This window comes from Diabrotica virgifera, chromosome 3 (assembly GCF_917563875.1).
Source record: "Diabrotica virgifera virgifera chromosome 3, PGI_DIABVI_V3a".
Lineage (NCBI taxonomy): Eukaryota > Metazoa > Arthropoda > Insecta > Coleoptera > Chrysomelidae > Diabrotica > Diabrotica virgifera.
In genome coordinates this window covers 212,597,532-212,615,818 of record NC_065445.1, presented here as the reverse complement: position 1 = coordinate 212,615,818, position 18,287 = coordinate 212,597,532, and the positions used below count along the sequence as shown (strand labels likewise).

The following is an 18,287-nucleotide window of genomic DNA, read 5'->3' as shown; positions in this document are numbered from 1 at the left end:
CACCTTAAAGCCTTGTTTTAATGGCAAAACATGTTTATGGTGTACAATTTATTGAACAATCACATCTGCGTCAAGCACATCTGCATTAAATAATCAGTACCAATTTACAATAATTGAAATGCATTAAAATAGTTAAAAAAATTGTGTAGGTAAATAAAAGATCAAATAAATAAAATAAAGGGACAATTTTCTGTGTATTTAAAGTGTCATCAGTCACACTTTTGATCATCTTTCTTTAAGTTTCTAATATCAAACGAAAACATTCTTCCCATTGACATAACAAAGCGTCCATTAGATTGTGATGATCTGGCAGTCAAACAAAATTAAAATCTATCCAATCGGGTCGGGAAAAAGTCTCCTCTTTGATCTCCGTCGGTGTGACAGAGGACGCACGCGTCACGACGCCGGCTCATTTGGACGGAACACCGTCGAGGCGGAATTTACAATGTGATTGGCGCTTTTGTCAGCTGACTCGTCAAAGAGCAAGCTCAGTCAAACAGATTTTATTATTCCGGGATTTGGAATTAGGTATTAACCTTCATTGAAAATCATCACACTGAATGAAATAAAGAGTTCTAAATAGGAAGCGCTAAATTAGGGGGCGAGATATTTACATACTGAGACAATATGTACTATGTTAACGCTGTATTACTATTTAACGTATTGAATTTAAAAGCAATAAATTATTATACAATCAGTACATTTTTCCTTGACAGTTTTCATTATAAAGGAAACGATAAGGAATGGACGTAATCCCTTTGTTGCCATAATCTAAATTTAAAAAAATATATAGGGATTAATCATATGTTTTGACATGCCATTCCTATAACATCGAGCCTTTCATTGGCTAGAATTAGTGACATGTCTATATGACGTCGTTATTATATTTGGGTACATTGTAACGGTGTTCTCGAAATGAGAACCGCTACCTGAACAGCCAAAATAAGTGCACCGAATTACGGACCGTACGAGAGATTAGAAAATTAAGGTAGGTAATTAGGGATAGGTGGTGCTTGTGGTGGTGGTGGTGGTGGTAGGGTGACCACTACCTAGTGGTAGTGCTTAAAAGTGGTGAAAAGTTTTGGACCTGTACGGTAAATAAATGTAACGCAAAATTGTTTACGCTAGGTGTAGATAATACAATTTCCCGAAAAGAAACAGTGCACAATCATAAAAATGATATAAAGAAATTAAATAGATAAATTTTGAGTACGGCAAGCAAACGGAAAGCCATAGAAGATATCACAGAGCGGCTATCAAAAATTATCCATTCTGTTATAAGGGAAAACAATGATGCTATGAATTCTTTGACTAGAAAAGACATTACCTACGCATGATACAATAACCCAAGATATGATATGGAGCGTTCCTAATTTCGTTCAGGTCCCGCATGACGTCACGTTGTGAGTAGATCCTTTAAATTTCGAATGCATTGCCATTATGATTTGGAGATTTTAGCTTTTAATATCAGTTGTGAAACTTTCTAGAAGTGCTGTTTTCTTTAGTATGATTAAATATAATTATTGAGAACATATTCTAATAATAAAAATCAATCAGAAACATGATTTTTTTATTATTAGGCAACATACGTCTAATTATACAGTGTGGAAGGCACTTGTAGAATAAAATGATTTCTGTCCTTGTTTCGAAAAATTATAAAAAACGCTGATACTCGTCGATTTTTAAATAAATATCTGCACTTTTTAAACACAAATTTAAATTTACAGGGTGATTCATAAAAGTCAAACAGAGTCCATAAGCTTTATTTTTAATAGAACACTCTGTATATTTTTATATTTTTAAAAGCTGCTTAACAACCTGATTTCAACTAACTATATCATGTAAGGTGAATTATGAACAATACAGGATGAAATTTTGATATTATCAACTATGGAATCCACTTATGGAATAAAATTGTTTGTGTCCTTATTTTAAAAATTATACAATTTAAATGGGCGCTTTACAAACATAGATTTAAATTTACAGGGTGATTTACGCAAGTACAGCATAGTCCATGATCTTTAGTTTTAATGGATCACCCTGTATATTTTTATGTGCTTAGAAGCTACTTTATAACTTCATCTAAAAAAAAATGTATTATTCGGGTCCATTATGAATAATACAAGGTGAAATTTTGAAAAGGTGAAATTTTTAAATTATTCATACATTTCATTAGACATTAAAGATACAAAATCAAAAAAAATAAATATTATTTATACTTAGTTTAGAAAATATGTATATGTCTTTATTTAGCTAAAATACCATTATTATATACATACTTTACTATTATTTAAAGTATGATAAATTATTAGATAATTTCAAAATTTTATGTAGGTACCTATTTAATAACTTGACGAAAATTTAACCTAGGTATATAATAATAAAATTTCATCTTGTATTATTTATAATAGGCCCTATACAATACACTTTTTTGTGATGAAGTTATTTAGCGAATTCAAAAAACATAAAAATATACAGGGTGTTTCATTACAATTAAAGATCATGGACTATGGTAGACTTGTGTGGATCACCCCGTATATTTTAATTAATGTTTAAAGAGAGCATATCTAAATTTAATAGTTGACGTATCCTAGCGTTTTTATCATTTTCCAGAATAAGGACACAAACAATTTTATTCCATAAGTGGTTCCCATACACTCTAATTTCAAAATTTCACCCTGTATTATTCATAATACACCATACATGATATGGGTCGTTGAAATCAGGCCGTTAAGTAGCTTTTAATAATATAAAAATATATAGGGTGTTCCATTAAAAATAAAGCTTATGAACTATATCAGGCTTGCGTGAATGACCCTGTTTAAATTTAAATTTAGGTTTAAAAAGCCTACATTTATATATAAAAATGAACGGGTTTCAGCGTTTTTAAAAAATTTTTAAAACAAGGACAGCAATAATTTTATTCCATAACTGCCTTCCACCCTATATATAATACATGTATTATACACCCTGTATAATACATGTACTGACGATGAAATAAAGGTATCAATAAAATTGTAATGTGTTAAATGATAAAAAAAGTTAAAGCTACGATACTCATGAAGCCCATCAGTTATATTTTTTTATTACTTAAGTTCTCTTATTCATTAATTATATTTATGATCACACCTCCTAAGGACTATTCAAATCTAACTATGAATACAGTGCGTCCATAAAGTAACGCATAAATTCGATATTTCGTAAACCGACAACTTTAAGGAAAAATCCCGAAAAAGGTCGATTTTTATTTTTAAATTACGATTTTTTGGAATATATATCATACTAGTGACATCCGTCTACTCGTGATGACGTAATCGATGATTTTTTTAAATGAGAATAGGGGTCATGTGATAGCTTATTTGAAAGTGTATTGAATTCTCTATTCACTAATGTAAATATTAACATAATTATTTATACAGGGTGTTCAAAAAAATATTTTTTACTTAAAATAATTTAGACAAAAAGAAGAATGTATGTAATTTATTTAATTCAAAATGCGTTTTACTACTGTCACAAAACAGAAAAAATTTTATTTGACAAATAAGCATTGATTTTCGCTTAAACGAAATGTTCAATCTGGCAAGAGACAGGTGGGTGGCAGTTTTAACATTGAATTTAAGCGAAAAACAATATTTATTTGTCAAATAAACATTTTTTTTCCTGTTTTCTGACAACATTAAAACGTATTTTGAATTAGATAAATTACATACATTCTTCTTTTTTTCTCAATTATTTTAATTAAAAAAATGTTTTTTTGAACACCTTGTACAAATAATTATGTTAATGTTTATATTATGGAATAGAGAATTGAATACCCTTTCAAATGAGCTATCACATGACCCCTATTCTCATTTAAAAAAATCATCGATTACGTCATCACGCCCAGATGGATGGCGTCACTAGTAAGATGTATATGCCAAAAAATCGAAAATTAAAAATAAAAATCGACCTGCGTCGGGATTTTTTCTTAAAGTTGCCGGTTTACGAAATACTGAATTTATGCGTTACTTTATGGACGCACTGTATAATATTTTTGATAAAAGTGTAACAAATTATAAGTAAAATCCACCTTAAACACAAAAATAAACAGTGTTTACTATACGAGAACACTGAATATAATGCTGTTCTACTCACAGAGTGATGTAGCTACGTTGGCCCCGCCTACCTGCTCCATGTCATATCTTCTGTTATTGTATCATGTTACCTACGTAAGAAATAATATGTATTACAAGAGACGTCAAATCCAAATTTATGTGTAATTGTGATAAAGTGTATATTGATGGAACTTTTCGATATTGTACAAAATATTTTTTACAATTCTTCACACTTCATGTTGTAGAAAATGGACATTATACATACATATACCTGTGTATCTTTTGCTTATTACCGAATAAACTTCGGTCAACATGAAAATCTTTTTGTTATTCTTAAAGAAAAGTGTCGCAATTCTAATTTAATATTTGCTCCAAAAATTATTGTAGCTGATTATGAATTAGCTATTCATAAAGCAATTTCTGCACAATGGCCCACCACAGATATCGTTGGATTATTAGAATATTTTTAAATAGAAAGAGCATATTTTCTTTCTACAATGGCGCTAGAGCTCAAGTCGGGTCCTAGTCTCCTCCAGCATGCACCACCAAGTATATATCCTGCTATGCTCTCCTCAGTTATCCACCTTAAATATTTCTTTAGCATCGGTTCTCACTTTGTCTATTCACCCTTTCCTTGGTCTTCCTACTGGCCGACGTCCCATCACAGTTCCACTAAATGTTCTACTAGACGTTTTGTCATTATCCATTCTTATAAGGTGACCTGCTCTGCGCAATCTTTGTATTTTTAGGTTTATGGACATTTGTCTTATAACATGTCCCATACATATATATATATATATATATATATATATATATATATATATATATATATATATATATATATATATATATATATATATATATATTAAACAGAGTTGGAGCCAACCCATCTCCCTCTTTCAGCCCTTTAGTCATTTGAAAGGGATCTGTCAATTCAATATAATTATCTCTATTTATGTTATCATAGTCTTGTTGAGAATCTACAAAGATTTGGTGTACTTATAGGTATCTATGTCGTGCTCCCGGGCTTTTGCTAATGTTTGTTTTACGTTGAATAGCTGGTCAATAGTAGAGCATGCCCTGGTATGGAACCCATGAATCCAGCCTGGTATTCTCCTGTGATTTGTTTTGTGAAGTGACTTTATCTCCGGTTTATTATCCTCACGTAAACACCTTATACCTTACATAGAGTCAGGGTATGCCTCTATAGATTTTTGTAGCCGAGTTTGTCTTTCTTCTGATGGATTGGGTATATAATAGCTCTCTTCCAGTCTCCCGGAAATTCTTATGTGCTCCACAGGTCTGTTATTAGCTTATGATATTATATTATTGTGTGTGTCCTCCAATTTTGAGACTTTCAGCTGGTACATATGTTGTCAATTCAGCTATCCCAAAAATGAAACCAATAGCCAAATTCTGAGACAATTGTTCCTAAAGTTAGTTAACACAAACTCATACGACGAGATTCTCTACACGATGTATCTAAAACTGCGACAGGGGTTGGATATTCTGTAACAACTGCAAATAGTGTTCTTTAGAAGTTTTGCTTTCCAGCATCAACTCCATCCATACAGGAGAGCTATATGCCTTCTTCCAAGCATTAAAATGGTTATCTAGCTACACTAAAGCCAGGAACACTGCAGTAAGTACTGATTCGATGGCTCCATCGACTCAATTAAAAATATATATTCCCAACATCCATTAGTTCACGCCATACACGAAGAAATAAACCGTCGCATTTCTTTTGGAACAACTATAACGTTAATCTGGACTTCTTCATATGTTGGAATTTCAGGCGATGAGACCGCCGATATTGCTGCAAAGGAAGCAATAACAGACAAATCAGACATCAAATCCGTTCAATTAGCATCAGATCTAAACCACTTTTCAGGTCCCAAATCAAAAAATCCTGGCAAAACCAATGAAAGAGGTCAACCTCGAAATTATACAAAATACAACCTACTGTCGAAACCTTTCAGCTACCTAACTTAAGCACAAGAGACAAGTTAATCATTCACAGGCTAAGAATTGATCACACATGGTTGACACATGGACACCTCATGGCTCATGGTTAACTGTTCAACATATTCTCACCCAGCATAGCGGGTTCGAACAAGAACAAAAAAATATTGTATACAAGATCTTACGAATGTGATCCTCAGTGACTCGAAACATGTTCAGAGTGTACTTGGCTTTCTTCGAGAAACAAATCTGTATTACAAAGTTTAACGTTTCTTTTTTAGGTATTCTTGTTTCTATTGTAAACCATAATTTAATGTAATAACTTATATAACAAAATTGGGCCAGTGTTAATAACCCTGTTGTTGAGACATTCTTCAACGTTTTAATGGTATCCATTATTTCCAGTCTTGTGGGTGTGTATGTTAATTCATTATTCTGATTTTGATCTTCTGTTATCTCGAAATCAAGTACTGCTTTAGCTGTGTATGTTTGTATTGGCTCTGTTAGTAAACCCTCAAAATAGTTTTACCATCCTACTTTTATTGCTTTATCGCCACTCATAATTTAAGCTTCACTGTTTCTAAAAAAATTAGTGCGTGGTTTATATCTTTCCCTGAGTTGCTTCAGGAATTTATATGCACTCTAGTGTCACATCGCTTGAAATCTTTCTTTATTCTTAGTATTTGGTCGTTTTCGTATCTCCTCTTCTTTTTTATGCATAATTTGTCTGCCTTTCCTCGTTCTTCTTAAAATTTTTCGCGCTGTCACGTGTTCTTCTTTGAATGTACTGCACGTCTACTTGTCTACTGCTTGATTATATTCCTTATCAAATCAAAGCCCTTTTCTTTGATGTTTTTTAATTCCTGTCACACTTTTAGCAGTTTATTATGCTATGCTCTTAATCTTATTTTATTATTCTTGTATTGTTTCGTCTCTCTGTTCTTGGAGTTCTTTATTCAGTTCTTCTCGCCACCACTTTTCTATTTCTAGATGTTTCAGATTGTCCAGGTTTAATTTTTCTGTCTTTGTGGGTTTTTTCTGCTCCTATCTATCTATACTGCATCGTTATTTGTAGAATGTAAAAAATAATTTGTCGGAGTAAAAAAATATCAAAATACTCAGCCTCTTTACATTTATGAAGATTAGCTACCCCTGTTAAACGCGTTTCACAAAATCACACGTTACAACACCCAAACGTTCTTCAAAACGTAAGTGTCCGTATAAAAAGCATAAAATAAATTATTATAAATCCCTCCATAACGGATTATTGTACTATACATCGAAGAACCAACAGCTGCCGATGTCCTTATGTCGGAACTGGAAATATAAAATGCATCATACACACATATGTATACAATTCAGTTCGACATGGCCGTGACAAATATTTTTAAATAGAAAGAGGCGTGCATATTTTACAGATGAAAAACATTGTCGAGGAGGACTAATGTGCCGTGGCATTGGTCTCGCTAAAAAGGGAACGTTCCTTTTGCTAGACCATATTATCCTCTTAATGGATTGTAGATATAAAAAAATTAATGTTTCACGGCTGTGTTATCGTTTGGTGATCCATCTACATTGTTGTTAATATTTCTGCTGGTTTAGTTGATGTCCATTAAAACGTAATAGTCCAGAGTACTCCAGAGAAATAAGAATTTTCTCAAGACACTAAAATCATAACTTTTTTAGTTATTGTAGACCTGTAGGAAGAAAACCTACCAGTTTCCTACTTAGAGTTCGCGTCCGTGTTTTAATTATTAACAATTTAGTGCAAAAAAACGCGATTTTTCGATTTTTTGCACTCCATTCAAAAACTAAATAGTTGACATAAAATTAGAATATTTGATTTTTTAGAACATTGAAAAAGCTTTAAAATGCCGATTTTTGAATGTTAAAAAGTCAATTTGTTGCTTCCCAAATTGCAAAATAAATGAAAATTGATATTTTTTAATAACTTTTACTAAATTTAACTTTAACTTTAAGGTTTCACAAAAAGTTGGATATTGGGGTACCTAACAAACCCTCAAAACTTGAGACCGATCCATTAATTAGTTTAAAAGTTATTCTATTTGTTGATCCCAGAGATCTTTGTTTTGCAATAACATAAGACAGAAAATAATAAAAAATATGGCAATTAGCATTCCAATTAATTTCCATCTACAGTCACTCCCCCAATTTTTTCAAAATTTTAGAATCAACAATTTTTCAAAAGAATTAAAAATTACACTTTTAATAATAAAAATCTTGCATGTAAATCAATTACATATAAAGTTACATAATGCTTTAAATTATTAAACGCTTTTCTTTTTTCTTAATTAAGTATCCAATGTTAACTATTTAGATGGGAAATAAGCCACAATTAAATTGAAAAAATAATTTAATTAACGTTTCGAAGCCCAAATCGGGTTTCATTGTCAAAATACAAAATATTACTAAAATAAACAAAAATGTTGTTGCTAAGTAAAAAAATTGTTCTAATAATTTATTTAATCTGACTCATTTATATTGGCAATTCAGACCTATATTATACATTTTAAAGTAGAAGACTTTAAAATGGTATCGCCAATATTTATGAGTTGCCTTCCTGGGACGACTTTACTAAAAAATAGTTCATTCGATTACATGAAATCAATCCCAACTCAAGAATATCCGTCACAAAAAAATCATAGCATGTGATCTGTCTTTAAAAAGACAACCAAATTCAACGATGACAGTAAAATTCTCGCGTTAGAGATTCCATAGTAAATCACGAGGGAATACCAGGAAAAAAACCTCCCGACATCGTAAGTATTTTGTCTTATATTTAATTTACTTTCAAAAAACTAATACCAAATTCTGACTTTAATATGTTTAAATTATAAATAATATTAATAATACATATATATACGGGTGAGGCAGATAAAGGGCCTATTAGAAATATCTCGAAAACTGAAGGCAACAGACTCATGAAAATTGGCATGAAGGGGTTTTGAAGAGTGATCTATTTAATGAAAATATTTTCATCTATTTGCTACTTCCGGTTATACCGGAAGTTGCTTATAACTTCGTTATTTTAAATAGGACACCCTGTATATTTTTACATTTTTGGATTCTACTTGAAGTCTTCTTTCTTAAAATATCAGGTTTTGTATTGTTATACAGGGTAGTTTAAAAGATAATTACGTTTTTTTGTTAATTTTGTAGCAACTTTCACACCCTGTATAATTGGAGTAGTTTGACATCAAAAACTTTATTTATGTTCAAATGATTTTTAATATAGCCTAATATTGTCAGAAATTATTAGTCTAGCTAATTGTTGAATTTTAGTATACAGGGTTGGTCGAAACTCGGAATGAGTATTTTCTGAGTTTTCTTAAATGGAACACCCTGTATTTTAGTATTGTAATGAAATGATATTTTATGTTACTTTTTATTCCTTAAGCATTTCCTATACCTAACTGCTTTAATTTGTGCTTAATTGTTAATCGCACAAACAATCTTAACTACGTAAGTATTTTGATAGCTCAACCATTATTGGGAATTTTAACGATCAGTCTAGATTAATATGTATTTATTTCCAAAAAAATTATTCGTGACAGAATATTTTCAAAGGCCAACCTAATAAAATTTCACGTATTTTTTGTTGCAATTAATGTTTGGCTTGAATCACCAATAACTCACAAATTAAAGCAGTTAGGTATACGGAATGCTTATAAAATAAAAAAGTACCATAAAATATCATTTCATTACAATACTAAAATACAGGGTGTTCCATTTAAGAAAACTCAGAAAATATTCATTCCGTGTTTTGACCAACCCTGTATACTAAAATTCAATATATAGCTATACTAATAATGTTTAACAATAGTAGACTATATTAAAAATAATCTGAACGTAAATAGAGTTTTTGATGTCAAAGTACTATAATTCTACAGGGTGTGAAATGTGTTAAGAAATTAATAAAAACACGTAATTATCTTTTAAACTACCCTGTATAATAATATAAAACCTAATATATTAAGAAGGGAGACATCGAGGAAAATCCAAAAATGTAAAAATATACAGGGTGTCCCATTTAAAAAAACGAAGTTATAAGCAACTTCCGGTATAACCGGAAGTAGAAAATAGATGAAAATATTTTCATTAAATAGATCACTCTTCAAAAGCCCTTCATTCCAATTTTCATGATTCTGTTGCCTTTAGTTCTCGAGATATTTCTAATAGGCCCTTTATCTGCCTCACCCTATATACAATAAGTAATACTAAAATATAAAATTTGTACTAACTCGATATGTTATTGACTTACTAATCATGGTATTTTCTTTCTATTGACTTCTTCTTCCTCGTGATTTACTATGGAATCTCTAACGCGAGAATTTTACTGTCATCGTTGCATTTGTCTTTTTAAAGACAGATCACAAGCTATGATTTTTTTGTGACGGATATTCTTGAGTTGGGATTGATTTCATGTATTGAAATGAACTATCTTTTAGTAAAGTCGTCCCAGGAACGCAACTCATAAATATTGGCGATATCATTTTAAAGTCTTCTACTTTAAAATGTATAATATACGTCTGAATTGCCAATATAAATGAGTCAGATTAAATAAATTATTAGAAGAATTTTTTTACTTAGCAACAACATTTTTGTTTATTTTAGTAGTATTTTGTATTTTGACAACGAAACCCGATTTGGGCTTCCAAACGTTAATAAAATTATTTTTTCAATTTAATTGTGGCTTATTTCCCATCTAAATAGTTAACATAAAAAATTCCACAAGGAAATAGCTTTCAGAACAACATAAAGTATCCAATATTTTTGTCAATTATTTTGCGAAAGATTTAATTAAGTAGATACCTACCGATGAAGTAGTAAATACAAAAATAATATATTTTTACCCAGTGGCGGATCCATACATTTGCGTTGAGAAGGGAAATTTGCCTTAGGGAGGAATTTCCATTGAAACACCAAAAAGATAAACTCAAACTACCTAAAAGACACAAATACGACCTTACATGCATTAAGTTCCGTTAATTTGGCTAATTATTGGGTTGAATTTGCCGTTCATCGGTTTAAGTTTCATCGCAGCTAATATATTTTTATGTTTCAACAATTTTTGTCTTTAATTTGGGACCTTGCTATGGAGAAATATCCCCATTTTCCCTCCCCGTAAATCCGCCACTGTTCTACCAACCTTGTTAACGTTAGTTACTAGTAATAATTCCTTTGATCAAACGATACTCAAATTTTATTTTTAAACATCTTATTTATTTTATATAATAATTAAACTTAATATCAAATAATATTTAGATATTTAGTACCTACAGTATTTCTCATGATCATCTTTCAGTGCGTCACAGTTTTTCGATTTCTTTCTAACGCATTAAATTGTATGTGACAGAAAAAAAGGCACGTCGGTGATTACATTTCGTCGGTGACATTTTTTTAACATTTATTCTAGTTATTCTAGTTGTCGATAGATGGCGCCATAATAAAAAAATAATTTTTTTTTAATTAGATAATAATATTACAAATATAATCTGCATAATTTATAAGACTATACAAATCAAAGAAAATACCATTTTATAAATGCAAGAAACACTTTTGATTTGTTTTTATTCCAAATTGAAAATAAAATGTGACAACTGTCAGATTTAACTAAAATGTCATGTTAGAATAAATGTCATAAATGTGTATTATCACGGACTTACCCTTTTTCCTATCATTTGTTACGCACTGAAAAATGATCATGAGAAATACTGTAGGCACTATATTTCATTAATAATTTAAAATAATTCAATATACTCCTAACGCCATCTGCTAACATATGAATAAAGCATACCTAGAAGTGTCAAAGTGAAACCGTGTAAAATTAAGTAGTATTAATATAAGTTAATTTGTGTAAAATCTAACTAATACATAAATAATAAAATTACTTTATTTAATTTTAAAAATACATATTATTTTAATATAATTTGTTTAAAATATAAATAATATAATTATTAGACATCAATGAACGTCCGTGGTGAAGAAAAAAAGGTACGTCTGTGATAAATATATTGAACTTTGAAAATTACATATTCGTTGACGGGTAGTTGCATATTAAAGCGACTCCTACATTGATGTACTTATAATTGGTTGACGTTTATGACACCCTGATAGGTAACCAATCAACAATGTGAATATCTACAGATAATTTGACGCAAAAGTACACGAACGTGACAGTAATTTACAATGTCAAAGGTAAAATGACAATTGTTATTTTAGACTTAAGTATTTTTCGACATTGCATAGTGACAATATTAACTCTGTTGTGTGTTTGTACATCAGAATCTGTAAACTCAAAAAAATGTCAAACCTAGTCAAAACCCCGGCAATGGTACTTCAAGAACTAGCAACAAAGAAACGGTTTCCACCACCGCATTACGAAATTATTAATAGTGTCGCTGGAAGTCACATCAATAGATTTGATTATAGAGTCAGAGTAGCTGGAGTGGAAGCCATTGGTACTGGCTGCTCAAAACAAATTAGTAAACATGACGCTGCATACAACGCACTAAAACTGTTAGAAAAGAGTGGTATTTATGACCCAAAAGAAATACCTATGAAGGAATTTAAAGCCCCTATTGTCCCAAAACAGAATGATTTACAAGCTGATTGTGCTGTGTCTTCACCTGTTAACTTCGTAGCTCCTTTGAAAGACATTTGTGCTGAAAAGAAACTTCAAGATCCAGTGTTTAAGGAACTATCAGTTGTTGGTCCAGCACATTGTATAGAATTTACTTATGAATGTGCCGTAGGTTCTGTTAAAACTGTTGCGACTAGCACAACAAAAAAGATGGCAAAACAATTAGCAGCAAATAAGATGATGGAAAAGTTAAAAGATATTCTACCGGATTTATTATTAGATGCTTATAAGAAGGAAGCATTACAACAGAGAGATACACCTACAGAAACTAATTATTTTAAAATTCTCGAACGTTACAATAAGTTATTCGGAAAAGTTATATCGGATAAAAAAGTAAAAATAAAGGATTTTGCATCTGTTTTCAGTAAACTGATGAAAAAATTTGAAAAAACCAGACAGGATTTTGTTGAAGATCTATGTGAGAAGACAGAAGAATATCTAGTCAGATTTTTAAACAAGATGGAACTACAGCATGATATTATTCCCATACAAGAAAAATCTCCAATTATTGTCACTTTATGTATCAATACTGATGTATCATTTACTGCAATGGGTGTAGGTCCGGATTTCGAAGAGGCAAAAGAAGACGCGCTACAGCAGGCATTTATAATGTTAGATTGTTATATTAAAGAATAGTTATTGAATAAAAATTATTTTTCTTCTTCTTCCTTCTTCTTCTTCTTCTTCTTCTTCCTCCTTATAAGCAATTCTGCTTGTTCATTGGCGGATTGATACCTCTATGGAAGGTTGTCTCTCCATCTTTTGCGCGGTCGGCCGATACTTCTTCTGCCGATTGGTGATTTATCTCTTGCTATTTTGACCACACGTGTCTCCCCCATTCTGGTTATGTGCTTGTTCCATTCTTTTTTTCTATTTAGTGTCCATTTGTTTATACACTGTATGTTACATTGTCTTCTTATATCTTCGCTCCTCTTTCGATCTCTCAGTGTATTTCCTGTAATCCTTCTTTACTCTCATCTCTGCCATTTCTAGTATTGTGTTGTGGCTGTATCGGGTCTTGTTTCTGATGCATATGTCATTATTGGTCTTACACTGGCTTTATAAATTCTTGACTTCATCTCAGGGTTATTATGTCGGTTTCGCCATATAGTGTTATTAAGGCATCCTGCCAATCTATTTGCTTTTTGTACTTGATTTCTCACTTCTTTGTCTAGGCCTCCGTCACTTGACAATGTAATTCCAAGGTATTTTACTTCCATTACTTGTTCAATACTGATACCATAAATTTCTATTTTGCATCTGATTGGTTCTTTACTGATTACTATTGTTTTGGTTTTCTGAGATGAAATTGTCATATTGAATTCTTTTGCTCTTATGTTAAATATGTGGACTAATCTTTGCAGACTACCTTCATCTTGGGTTATCAATATTGCGTTGTCTGCGTAGCAGACAATTTTTACTTCTTTGTTTCCCATTCTATATCCTCTTCCTTTGTTGACGTTTTTGATGATTTCATCCATTATTAAATTGAAAAGCATAGGGCTCAATGAGTCCCTTGTCTTATTCCGCTGCCTATATCTATAGACTCTGTAAGTTGTCCATCTATTCTGACTTCCATTTTGTTGTTTTGGTAGATGTTCTCAATAGTTTTTATGATATCTAGAGGGACTTCTCTATTATACAGAAGATGGATTACATCTTTGAGTCTTACTCTGTCAAATGCTTTCTTTAAGTCAATCAGACATAGAAATGCTGGTATATTATACTCTAGTGATTTCTCAGTAATTTGCTTTATGACGAATATTGCATCTGTACACGATCTTCCAGTACGAAAACCCTGTTGTTCATCTGCTAAACTTATCCTCTGATTCATAGTCTTGTAAGATTTTAGTTGTAAGTTTTAGGGTAGTATTTAAAAAGTTGATACCTCCGTAGTTTTTTGGCTGCTTTTTATCTCCTTTTTTTGAATAGTAGAATTAGTTTGCTCGTTCTCCATTCTTCCGGTTTTTTATTGTGTTTTATGATTTTGTTAATTAATGTTGTTAATTGTTCTCAGGCCCGGCCCTAGGGATTTTGCCGCCCTGGGCAAGATCGGCGACTGCCGCCCTCCCCCTCCCCCCTCCCCTTGGTAGACCCATGACTGATCACCTTCCTTCAGCGATCGGCGATCGCCAACTTAAACCACGATTGTCTTTTTATTGATGTGTGCTTTGTGCAAAATTATTTAATAGGTACACCATTTTCCACTTTATTTGAACGATAGACATTTAAAAACACATTTATATTTTCAATTATTTCATGAAATTTTACTACATTACTCATTCCTATATTTGCACATTCATTGCTCATGACTCTGATCCGAGTCGAGGTTGTAGGTACATACCTAATCTAAAATTTTATTTTTGATTTGGTCAATAATTTCGTTTTGAATACGTTATTCCAACTAGTGATGCTGCTTGTTACTACCATTCGTTGTTCTCCGAATGCGTTCTTGTAAAACAGAATCACATTTTCCACAGAGCTCAAGAAACTTTAAAAAATTACCATTGTTGTGATGAAAAAGTTTATCAGAATCGCCCCTCAATGGAAGACACACATATGTGCTAACAACTGTATTATTGATGTAAGTCCTTCTATTACATTTTTCCAATGACGAGCTTCTGAATTTAGAACTTCCTGGATTTCTTCGTCTATGGTTTTGCCCGATTCTAGTCTAATTGCTAGTTCTAACCACTGTCGCTGTGACTGTAGATGAGCTGAAGACTTAGCGTGGCTGGACAAAGCTTCAGCCATATGTTTCCAATTATTATTATATCCATTTTCAGTAAATTTAATTTTGACATTGAAAAATATTTTACACAAAAAACAATACACAGAATTGTTTGTGTTAGAATAAATGAACCACTTTCAACAGTTTCACCATTGCACATTTTGTAATTGTAGTATTTAGTTGTAAATCTACGATCTAAAAAATTATCTTTCGGGTACAACCAAACCTCTGCCATGGATAATTTTGGCTGGGGGCCTATTGTTACCAAAGTTGTTCTAACAAAATCATTAATTTTATTTTGCCCTTTTACTGGATCATAATCAATAACAACATGGTTACCTGTGACAGTAGTAGTGTCATCAGTAGCTGACGTAGATGCTCATGATTGTCCTAGGTGACTGTCGTTGCGTTGGACTGGGAGGGGGCGGCAGTAGACTTAAATGCAGATGATAGGCCTAGGTCTAGGTGAATTTTATCAGACTCAAATGGAGCGGTAGCAGCTGTATGTTCTCTAGGTTGAGCAATATTTTCGGCATCAGTGTGTAACGGTTATAAAAATTTACCTAGGGAAATTTTAAGCCTTTTTGTTTCCATGTCATTCTCTGCTCTCTTTTCCTGTACTGACTACCAGAAAGACGTTTTTTATCATCCATTATTGCAACTTACACAATTATTTTTAATAACACCAAATACTTAAAAGTATCTTGGCACACACCGGTACGGAAACTACCATATACAACAATTGATATAAATTGATTTAAAAACTAAACACAGTAAAATACCTACAAGCCTATACAATTAAACGAAATAAAAGCACACAATAAAATTGTTAACGGTAAAAACATCTATAATCTATGGAAACTTGTTAACAGATATCAGTTATCAGTCGGTGCTACTGCACCTGAACCATAAAAACAATCCTGGGAGGAAAGTGTGGGGACGGGTAGTTATGATCCCTCTATTCTTATGCGATGAAGAAGAAGGCAGTGTTGTGGATTTCCCGTCGAATGAGCCTTGGAATTGTTATTGTTTCACTTATTTAATTCTCGTTTTTACAGTTATATTTTTGCCGCTCGTGTTCATAATATTGATTTTTTATAATATTAAAAACCTAATTTATTATTTTTTCAATTTCAAAAATTTGCTGTCCTCTAAAATTTGCCGCCCCTAAATTTGCCGCCCTGGGCAGCCGCCCAGTTCGCCCACCCCTGGGGCCGGGCCTGATTGTTCTGTCATTGCTGCTTCCACAATTTTATTTCAGTAATTCGTTTGGTATTCCATCCTTACCTGCAGCTTTTCGAGTGTTTTTCGTACTTCCTGTGCACTTATATTAACATCTTCATTTGTGGTAATTTCTGGTGTTTCCGGTTCTAGCATTATTTCTTCTTCCTCTGCATAGATCTTTTTTAGATACTCAATCCATGTATCCTTTTCTATGTGTTTTGGTTCTATTAGTTCCTTTACCTCCGTTCTTTCACCTCTTATAAAGCGCCATATTTTCTTTTGGATACCATAAAAATCATGTTCCATTTCTTTCGAAAAACATTCCCAGTGATCATTTTTTATTCTTCTTACTACTGAATGTGTTTCGTTTCTTATAGTCTTATAATTATCGTATGCCTCTTGTGTTTTAGTTGACATGTATTTTAGGTAAGCCTTTTTCTTCTCTTTACATTTTTCCTTCACTTCTGTACAAAACCATGGAGTTCTTCGTCTTGGAAGCGATTTATTTTTATTAATGTTTCTTTCACCAAGAACTTTCTTGTCTGAGGCTAAGATATTAGACTTAATTTTTGCCCAGCTTTCTTCGACTCCATCACTTTCTGTGATATACATGTTGCTGCTTTTTTCCGTTAGTCTTTTTTGGAATAGGTATCTTGTGGAGTTGTCCTGTAAGCTTTCGACTTTAATCCAGGCCCGACCAGAGGGGGGGGCAGGGGGGGCAAAATCCCCGGGGCCCGGGGCCCAAGGGGGCCCGGGCCCGGCCGTTAGCAAATTTAAAAAAATTCCTTTTATTAAAATATTTTACAACAGATTGAATTTGCTTGCGGTTTTAATTATGAAATTATTATAATGAATATTATTATTATAAGGACAGGGATTCGATAACGGCAGTAATATGAGTGGCAAGTATAAGGGTGTTCAGGCTCATATTTTAAAATCAAACCCTCTGGCTGTGTACTCACCATGTGGATGCCACAGTTTGAACTTATGTGGAGTATGCGCTGCTGAGAGTTTTACTGAAGCACAGACTTTCTTTGGTGTTGTTCAGAATCTGTACAATTTATTCAGTTGCAGCCCGAAAAGATGGGAGCTTCTGAAAGAGATAGTAGGATCTTCACTGCACTCATTGTCTGATACGAGGTGGAGTGCTAGAGTAGAATGTGTGAAACCAATAGCGGCACACATAGGCAAAATCATTGAGGCAGTTTCATCATTGTTGAATCTTAACGTAACTGTTGAAACGAGAGCCACAATCAATGGGGTTTTAGAATATATTAACACCTTCAAGTGCATCCTCATGGCGTCAATTTGGGTGAAAGTGTTGGTACCCATCAACTACAGAAGTCAACTACTTCAAACTATGGACGCTACTTTGGATGTTGAGAGTAGTAATATACAGAGCCTAATTGATGATTTAAGTGTCTTAAGAAATAACTGGGACAAGATATTGTCTGAATGCAAACATGTTGCAAATGCTTATGGTATCGAACCGGAACTCTCCACTTCCCGTGCGAGAAAGAGGAAGACTTTTCACGATGAAACAGCTACAGAATATGTAATGTTAAATTTATCTCCGGAAGAACGCTTCAAAACAGAAGTTTTTTACACAATA

General features: G+C 32.4%; 1 protein-coding gene across 1 annotated transcript; it reads left to right on the top strand.

Moving 5' to 3' along the window:
• The first annotated feature begins 12,277 nt into the window (after positions 1–12,277).
• On the top strand, positions 12,278–13,378 carry LOC114328840 (RISC-loading complex subunit tarbp2-like). Its single transcript, XM_028277792.2, has one exon. The coding sequence runs from the start codon at positions 12,382–12,384 to the stop codon at positions 13,354–13,356; it is 975 nt and encodes a 324-aa protein (XP_028133593.2). The 5' UTR covers positions 12,278–12,381; the 3' UTR covers positions 13,357–13,378.
• The last annotated feature ends 4,909 nt before the right edge of the window (positions 13,379–18,287 follow it).